The following is a 9,299-nucleotide window of genomic DNA, read 5'->3' as shown; positions in this document are numbered from 1 at the left end:
ACTTTACTGTTCCCTAAATTTTACTTTCAATAAAAGTTTATTACCAGTTATGTTTTTGTGTATTTCCCCATCTTTAAACTATCACAAAACATTACCAAAAATTAATAACCAAAAGAAATTTATTATAACATATATCTTATAAAAAGAAATTTAGAACTTGTGTGGAGAAATCCTATAATTTTTTTTTTCTAACAAACGATATTATATACATTAAAAAAGAAAGAGATAAATTTATTCTTACAACATAATAGCAATAATGTGGGCCTATCATTTTCTGGGCTCCTTTCATTAGACAAGGTTATTGCAAGTTCATCGGAAAGCAAATCAGGTAGCGGATAGACTCGCGCATGCTGGACTTGGATGTATGGCTGAGATGGTTTGGTGTGAACACCTACCAGTTTTAGTTCAAGATGTTCTAATTGAGGATGTTCTTTAATTAATTCATGTGTTAATTGTTCGTTTGGAGAATAGTTACATTGTTAATTGTGCGGGATATTCTTTTTTTCTTTGTTCGAGTTAAAATCTCCAGCAAAATTGTTTCCTTCATTCAGATTGAAATCTTCAGAAAAAAAAAAAATGTGCACAACGTGTGTCAGAACTTAGGGAGGTTAGGTGGGTTCGGAAAAGTCGTTAAAAGAGAGCGCACACTTTCTTTAATTATTAACTTACATTTTTTGGGGTCAAAACTCAAAATTTGCAGCCTACCAAAGTACACAGCACACTCATTGTCATCTGTCACAACCTAACATATGCTTTGAGCAAAAAATTCAGAGGAAAAAAAGAAGAAAAAAGTCTCTTTCTTTTTCTCTGTGAAAAAGAAAACAAAAATGGCGCTCTCACGGCTTCGCCACCCAGTGATCTCCCGTGCGCCGTCTCTCCTGAGAGCTCGACTTCTCTCCTCGTCCACCAGATCACTCACTCGGTACCCTCTCTGTCTCTGTCTCTGTCTGTCTCTGTCTCTCTCTCTCTCTCTCTCTCTCTCTTCCTTCTTTTTTTTCCAATCACTTACGATACATTTGGTCATCTAATGAATTGTATGGGATGGTTTTAGTGTAAAGTATTGATTTTTGTGAAATGGGTTGGTGGGAAATTGTTGAAAGATTTGGTATTTGATTGAATTGGAATTGAAATTGTGAGAATTTTGAGATTTGGGGTGTTGGGGATCGGCGGGTAAGTGTTGGGGTGGCTTCATTACTGGCGTATTTACCATTTTAAGCTAGAGGAACTACTTTTCAGTTGAAAATTTGGAAATTTTAATGTAGGAATATTTGTTTTTAACTGATTGATGAAAATGTGTGTTCTCTGTTTATGGAATAGCATTGGGTTTTTGTGATTTTGATAATTGTAGAGTGTGTTAATTGTTGAACCCGACTGTCTGACAAAGTTGCCGATTGAATTTGATCTAGAATATAGGTCCTCAACTTCAGCATTCTTAGCTGAACTGATCACTCGTACTCTCTAGCTTCACACCTAATTTGTATGCTAGCGCTACTTTTTTCAAACAAGACCTAGAATACCTAAGCTTTGTAGACTTTAGGAAGATGAACCAACCAAATAAACTAGAAATAAATTTTTACGCCCCTAGTACTTAGACACATATGTAGAATATGTATCAATCTAAAATGCTCATGATTCCTAAAACATATGAAACTTAAGAAAACGAGTAGAAAATAGTTTAAAGCATCATTTAGAATTTTATATTCTTGACTAGTAGATGGTGCTATAGTATTTTTGGCCATTGATGTTAAAGTAAGTTTGGATGCTGATTCCCCTACTCTTCTGGGCACTGGATTTTGTTGTAGCTTATGATGCATGGTGAATATAATACCTTTACATCAGATTGCATGTCCAAGCTATTTAATCTCTGTTCTTATTTGATGGTGCAGTACTTTCAGTGTGCAAAATTCTGCTGAGCTTGGTGATGATACGCCGTTAAGGTCTGTAGTCCTTGGTTTTTTACATCACTGTTTTTGCAAAGTTGAGCTATGGATGCATACTTTTGGCACCCTTATATCCACCAGCATGGAAGGATGGTTATTTATACTGCCTTAAGTTGTTGATGTTTAAATTGAGGACTAGTGGCCTGCCATTTTTCAATTACATGAGGCTTGTTTTGACAACCACTTGTTTTCGTTACCCTAAGAGGGGAATTTGGCTTGAATTCAGCATGTTAGGATCTACAATTGAAACTAAAACCTGGGTTTAGATTTTCATCTAAACATGTATATTAGTTTGTAAGTATTTACTATCAAGTACAGTATACATGTACATGCTTATTCAAGTAAGGTCTTGTCGGTTTGGGCTATACTTTGCTTCCCTGATTATTTTTATCTTCTCTCTCTGCTGGCTTTTACTGATAATTAAATTGATCAGGCCAGCAACTTTGTCCATGCTCACTGGAGTTCATGATAAACCAACAAAGCTGAAGGTTAGTGTCTGAAATGTATATTTGGCACACAGCTACCCTTAGGTAAAGTATTTACTGATGCTTTTATCATTTTCAGCCTTGGACGGGTGTCAAGTATTATTCAACTCAAGGTACGAAATTTCCACTTAGACTGATTAATTTACCAGTCCAGTCCAAACTGAAAAGATGTCAGTAATTAAAATTAAAAAGACTAATGTTACCAACCTATTTCCCGTTCTTCCTTTTATTATCGACAGAGAGGACTTTCCAATTCTTATCCTGTGTATGATGTTATTTAATTATGCATGTGTATGGTTGTCCATGAATGATTTCTTTTAACATGAAGTTGATTGATATCACAGATCCTTTGCATACTGTCATCGGGATGCCGGCGTTGTCTCCTACAATGGTAATGTTGTGGGAAACTATATTCACTCATAAACATCTGCCAAGTTCCCTCCATAATTTTATTAGTAGTTGTAGGTTACTTGTCTCTTTTATAATTATTACTAACTTACCATTTTAACTTGTAGACTCAAGGTAACATTGCAAAGTGGTGGAAGAAAGAAGGAGACAAGGTAAGTTCTACCAAAAGGTTTATAAAATGAGGTTCTAGGTTATGTTTCATGTGATCTGGTTTAGTAAGTGCAGAAGGAAATATCCTTTCTTAGGGTAGAGCAGATAACGATATGTTGGTTTCTTCCGCAGTTCTGATCCTGACTATTGTTTAATCTAACAGATTGAGCCAGGCGACATACTATGTGAAATTGAAACTGACAAAGCTACTATTGAATTTGAAAGTCTTGAAGAAGGGTATTTTTTATAATCTCTTTGAATTTGAGGAGTAAATGATCTACTTTAGCTTTGGTGTAATACATTAGATAGTTCCAATGTTCACTCCCTATGTGTTGGCATATACAATGAAATTGTTATTTTACTAGAATATTTTTTCTTCGTCTTTTTGTCTTTTTTGTCATTATTTTTCATCATCTTGGATGTTAAACTGCAAAGACTTCATTTCTTTTTTCAATTCGTAGTTATGTTCTATGATGTTCTTTTTTTATAACTTATACAGCATGGCACAAGAACTATTCGAGTCCCGCAATTCTGGCACAATCTAAAATGTTTTGAACTAGTATGGACGTTTCTTTATTCTACTCTTGTTTTGAAGGTTTCTAGCCAAGATATTGGCACCTGACGGTTCAAAAGATGTGCCTGTGGGACAGCCTATTGCAATAACGGTAGTGTGGATTATTCTATAACCATGATTGCCTTGAATTTTTTTTTTTTTATTATTATTTTTTGGTGCGATGGCAAGTGCCTTCGCCCATGAGCGGTAGGTCTCGGGTTCGAGACTTGGGAGCAGCCTCTCCATAAATGGGGGTAAGGTTAGCCGACATTCACCTCTCCCAGACCCTGCGTAAAGCGGGAGCCTTGTGCACTGGGTACGACCTTTTTATTATTTTTTGTGGAGACCCATGTCCAGTTACTCGCACCCACCCCCTACATATGAGATGGAGTTTAATTCAATTGTGAAAAAAAATTACAGTCATCCAAGTCAATCTAATGATAAGTCTATTTATTTATTTTTAGGGAACTATTATTGGCACTCCAAAAATTTAATTGTGCACTCCTCCATAAGAGTATTTTTCTTTTCTAATTACAGAAAGTTTGGGGTGCACAATTGGATTTTTGGAGTGCCAATAATAATTCCCTATTTTTATTCATAAGTATTTAATCGAAAAGTGTCAAATGGGCTGCGACCTAATTATACAAGCTGTATGCATAGTTCTACAAATGAAACAAAAGGAAGAAACTCAAATATAGAATACAATGAACGTGCTGGTTTCATATGTAGCCATTCAAAGAGTTGTCAGGCTACGGACCCTTAAGTCCATTGTTGAGATTCCTACTTTTGAAAAATCATTCCTTTCAAGCCACAAGGTCCATAACACATGATGGGTCCAATTTCCATATTTCCTTATGAGCAAATTGGAATGAGAGCCAAGCATTATCCAATTGGGTAGTGCTATCCACCCACCCATTTTTATTTCTCACATACCCCTCCCAATTTTTGGCCATCGGATCGAATGAACTGAAGAAGGTCAATGGCAAAAAATTAACAAGGGTGTGTGAGAGGTAAAAATGGGTCTGTGAATAGCACTATGCTGTCCAGTTAATCCTGTAAAGTGAAAATTTAAAGCCCATAATCACATTCTACAGGACAATGTAATAGCCAATATAATGCTAAGTTGACTTGCTCCACTATCTGAAACTTTGGCTAAACATATACTTTCTGCTTAATAATTGTTAAACTGTCATGGTTTCTCACATCTTTTTTTTACTAATTACCGCCTATATCTTTCAGACTTTAATGTTAAGCATTTACTTTGATTACGACTCAAGCACTTAGTTGTAGAGAGACTGATTGTTGTGCATTTACAAGGTTGAGGATGCAGATGATATCCAAAACCTCCCTGCTAATGTGGTCGGTGGATCTGAGGTCAAAGAGGATATACCAGCACATCAGAATGTCAGAAAGGAAGAGGAGGTACAAGATACAAGTTCTGTGGGCATAAACACATCAGAACTTCCTCCTCATATTGTCATTGAAATGCCAGCTTTATCACCAACAATGGTAAGGAGGCTTCGATTAGTTTTTATGCACTGATTATTGTTGAATTCCCTCCAGAGGAGCTTAATGCTGCTATTCCTGTGTGTCTGTTCAGAGCCAGGGAAACATTTTTAAGTGGACAAAGAAAGAAGGAGATAAGGTTAGTTATATGAATTTACGGTTTTGAATTTTCTTTGGAAATTTTTTCATCTGAATTCGTTAAAAATTTGACGGTATTAACATGAATTGTTTTCTTGATTACTTGTCTAACAGATAGAAGTGGGTGATATAATATGTGAGATAGAGACAGACAAAGCAACCATTGAATTTGAATGTCTTGAAGAGGGGTAATTTTTTTTTTGTTTCCTCTCTCATGCTGACTTTTTCCATTGGTTTGGCTTATGCTAATTGTCACTTGGTCTCAATTCTATTATTTATTTGGTTGTAGTATTTCAATTGAACAAAAATTGTCAAGGCATGCTTTATCAGTTGAAATGCCTTACAGCGGCTATTTGATGAAGTGTCTTATTCACATATGCCGATATGTGTTCAACATTGTAAATAGGATTAGGAACCATCTCTTTTGATAACTAGTATTTGAATGTCCAAGTAGTAACTGATGGCGAAAACATGAGGAATTGGGATTTTCATTTTAATTTTGAAGCGTTATCTCCTTGGTAGTATTGAACTTTATGCTCATGTGCAACTGTAGAAATCTTGGTTCTTACCTAATAAGTAGTATCAATAATTTCTCGTGATCAGTCTGCTTCTGCTTTGGTGAATCTCTTGGAAAAAATCATTTTAGTATTGTTTATGAAGCAGCTGTTTTTGTGGGTAATCTTGAAAATTTCTTATTAATGAAATGTTGGTTGTAGATACTTGGCTAAGATACTAGCACCAGACGGTACAAAGGATATAGCTGTTGGCCAACCAATTGCAGTAACAGTAAGTACAAAGATACTTGTAGGACTCTGACCTGTCTCTCACTCGTCCTTGAGGATAATTTACATCTAGAGCCACTGTAACATGGCTGTTATTTCTGTCTGGCAATTGGTTAATTTATGAAATGCTTTCCCATTTTATACAGTCCAATTATTCTAGTGTCTTAGATATATGACAATGATGCTGTCTGTCTGGCAAGGTTGAGGATGCATCTGATCTGGAAACTGTAAATAATGCTGTTAGCAGTGGTTCACCTGTCAAAGAAGAAACACCAGTCCGTCATGATACTAGAGATGTAACTAGATCAGAAAAAACCAGTATTTCAAGGATCGGTCCAGCAGCAAAGTTGCTTATTACAGAACATGGATTGGATACATCATTGCTGAAGGCATCTGGTCCTCATGGTACATTGCTGAAAGGGGATGTTTTAGCTGCAATCAAGTCAGGAATAGGGTGTTCAAAAGTTTCATCCAAAGAAAAGACTACTCCATCACCGTCAAAGGCATCAGGTGCTCATGCCCCGAAGCCATCAGAGTCAAAGCCTTCAAAACAGACAGATTCTTTTGAAGATTTTCCCAATAGTCAAATCCGCAAGGTAGGTTTCATTGACTTGATATTCAGATTTGGACAAAAAAACAAAATTTATTTTGTCAGTTTTGAACTGATTCTTCAAATGTTCATTATAATGGACGCGTACCTATCAAATTACAACAACATTATGTGCATGGCTTTAAAGCCAGCCATGCTTGTGGTACAAGGTGCAGCATTTTGAATCAACATGATTACAAAGGCTCTCCAAGTAAGAATCCATTATGACAAAAAAGAAAATGATAGTTATAATAGACTACCTGATTCAATATTTGTAAGTGGCACATGTACTGTCTTATTCTTCAAAAATTTTGTCAGTAATATTTCTCAGTACTTAACTTGTCAAGTGAAAATATCTATTCTGATTACACCATACTGGTTTTGATGGTTTTGGGCCGTAAGCGTGGTCTCATTTATTATTTGCTAAAATAGTGTCTGCTTTGTTAAGTTGTGGTTGAATACATGGTGATACTGTAAGATTCATGGTTTTTTGTTTTTTTGTTTTTTGGCAGGTGATAGCTACTAGACTGCTAGAATCAAAACAAAACATACCGCATTTATATTTATCATCAGGTCATGTAACTATTTGGTGAAGTCATTTGTTAATACAAATTAAAATTTCTCTTTTCTAAAATTTGTCGATTTATTCCATTCAGATGTTATACTGGACCCTCTTCTTTCTCTTAGAAGGGATCTTATAGGTATGGATTATGAACTTCAAGTTGTTTTTATTCTTGACCTTGAAAATTTTTGAATCTAGCAAGTCATTTCTTTTTATGTGTTTCCTTAATTGCAGAACAGCATAATGTTAAAGTTTCAGTTAATGACATTGTTATCAAAGCTGTAGCTGTTGCACTGAAAAATGTACCGGAGGCAAATGGTAATAGAACTTTCACTTTGATAGTTATTCTTGATATTGGTGCCCAACATTTTCACTTTTATGGAGTATATTTTCTTTTAGAGATTCCTCCATCCACAGTTGAAGTAGTAATTTTCATTTTTTTGTGTGTTTTTTTACTTCTATATATTGGTTATTGGAATTTGCCAAAGTAATTGAGTTTTTTTTTTCTGTTTCACTTCCATATTCTGGAACTGATTTGTAATCAATATTAGACCTTGCTAACACGTTTGTTATTCTAATACCCAACAGCTTACTGGGATGCTGAAAAAGGAGAAGTCTTTCTTTGTGATTCTGTTGATATATCAATTGCTGTGGCCACTGAGAAGGTAATTTGCCGATTTTTTGTGTTTAAACTTGTTATACAGCACCTCATATGAACAGAAAATAGTATTGTGCAGTGTCCATTCTTACGATTGGGTACTGTTACAGGGCCTGATGACTCCAATTGTGAAGAATGCAGATCAGAAATCAATATCAGCAATCTCTGCAGAGGTACTTACAGTAATCGAAGCATTTTTTAGTTCATTTTTCCATTCTTGATTCCACCTTTTCTGTTTCCTTTTATCTTTCCAACGTGCTAACACTTAAGAAACGCGTTTCTTGTGATCCCCTCTGGCTTGCTATGCTCATGGTAAATTGGAATATTGAGAAATTTGCGGCGAAGTCATACGATAATCATACCTATGTAGAATTATGAGTTGAAAATCTAACCTGGTCTATGATATTTTTTATGTTTTTCAGTTAGAATTTTACCTTTGGAAGTGAAGTCATATTAACATTTCTTCAAATATCAATTTGGTTGATATTTTCTTGTCAGGTCAAGGAACTAGCTGAGAAGGCACGAACGGGAAAGCTTAAGCCAAATGAATTCCAAGGAGGAACTTTCAGGTGAAATTTATTGCATTCTTAGTTGCTTTTACCCATTCTTTCGTCAAATACAGTAGTTATGAAATACTTCTCATTCGTTCTGCAGCATTTCAAACTTGGGGATGTTTCCAGTGGATCATTTCTGTGCAATTATAAACCCACCTCAGGCCAGTATCCTTGCTGTTGGCAGAGGCAACAAAGTCGTTGAACCAGTGATCGGAAGCGACGGTAAGATATCTTGTTGCTCATTCTACTCAGCAGTCTAAATTTGATGCATTATGGAATGGGAAAATGAAGTGAATTTCCCTCCCCCCACCACAGGAATTGAGAGGCCGGCAGTTGTCACCAAAATGAACTTGACATTATCGGCTGATCATCGAGTTTTTGACGGAAAAGTTGGAGGTGCGTAATGCTACAATCTTCTTCCAAACTGAAACTTCAAAAACAAAAATAGATACGAAATGTAATTTGTGCTGATACATTTGATTTCTTCACATATGCTTATGAGACAATCCCAATCTATCCTGCAGGTTCGTTCCTCTCAGCTTTACGTTCAAACTTCAGTGATATCCGAAGGCTTCTTTTGTAATGACAGGAAAGAAGCCTCGGCCTCATCATTGGCTAGGAGATTTGCCAGAAATAACCGTGGTGGCAGGTTTCTTTCAAATCGTTCGAGAGGATCACAGCATTTTTTTCCCCATGATTTGCCTGTACATTTGCATTTGTTGTGCCACCTTGTTTTCTAGAATTTCCAACTTCCTTTGTCCATCGACGCAGAAAAATCATTGAGGTACCAGTGGGTGCAAAATTTTTGCATGACTTCCCATCTAATTCCAAGTGTTACCATCCCTTGAATAAAAGGGAATAATGTACAAACATGGCCACAGAAAACATCCGCCATTTTTCAACAATAAATTCCCTTTTTAATGTGCAGATTTTGGTGTGTTTTTTTATCTGTGGCATTCAGTTGTACCCAAATT

The 9,299-nt window shown here is 35.9% G+C and overlaps 1 protein-coding gene across 1 annotated transcript; it reads left to right on the top strand.

The window, feature by feature from the left end:
• The first annotated feature begins 341 nt into the window (after nucleotides 1-341).
• On the top strand, nucleotides 342-9,252 carry LOC103439481 (dihydrolipoyllysine-residue acetyltransferase component 1 of pyruvate dehydrogenase complex, mitochondrial). The gene is made up of 22 exons (XM_008378042.4): nucleotides 342-922; nucleotides 1,887-1,937; nucleotides 2,374-2,428; nucleotides 2,505-2,538; nucleotides 2,770-2,816; nucleotides 2,941-2,985; nucleotides 3,147-3,220; nucleotides 3,579-3,648; nucleotides 4,854-5,045; nucleotides 5,137-5,181; nucleotides 5,295-5,368; nucleotides 5,897-5,966; nucleotides 6,163-6,558; nucleotides 7,064-7,124; nucleotides 7,208-7,252; nucleotides 7,348-7,431; nucleotides 7,702-7,778; nucleotides 7,882-7,944; nucleotides 8,270-8,340; nucleotides 8,426-8,547; nucleotides 8,641-8,721; nucleotides 8,850-9,252. The coding sequence occupies exons 1-22, from the start codon at nucleotides 828-830 to the stop codon at nucleotides 8,906-8,908; spliced, it is 1,911 nt and encodes a 636-aa protein (XP_008376264.3). The 5' UTR covers nucleotides 342-827; the 3' UTR covers nucleotides 8,909-9,252.
• The last annotated feature ends 47 nt before the right edge of the window (nucleotides 9,253-9,299 follow it).

This window comes from Malus domestica, chromosome 07, assembly GCF_042453785.1.
Source record: "Malus domestica chromosome 07, GDT2T_hap1".
NCBI classification, from domain to species: Eukaryota; Viridiplantae; Streptophyta; class Magnoliopsida; order Rosales; family Rosaceae; genus Malus; species Malus domestica.
Note: the sequence above shows the minus strand (reverse complement) of the source record. Positions and strands in the feature narration are given on the sequence as shown.

What these genes read in the sequence shown, in the direction of transcription:
- LOC103439481 (XM_008378042.4), top strand. Translation starts at nt 828, where the DNA reads ATGGCGCTCTCACGGCTTCGCCACCCAGTGATCTCCCGTGCGCCGTCT. An exon ending in TTTGAAAGTCTTGAAGAAGG is followed by an intron (nt 3,221 to 3,578) that starts GTATTTTTTATA and finishes CTTGTTTTGAAG; the next exon opens with GTTTCTAGCCAAGATATTGG. An exon ending in CCAATAGTCAAATCCGCAAG is followed by an intron (nt 6,559 to 7,063) that starts GTAGGTTTCATT and finishes GTTTTTTGGCAG; the next exon opens with GTGATAGCTACTAGACTGCT.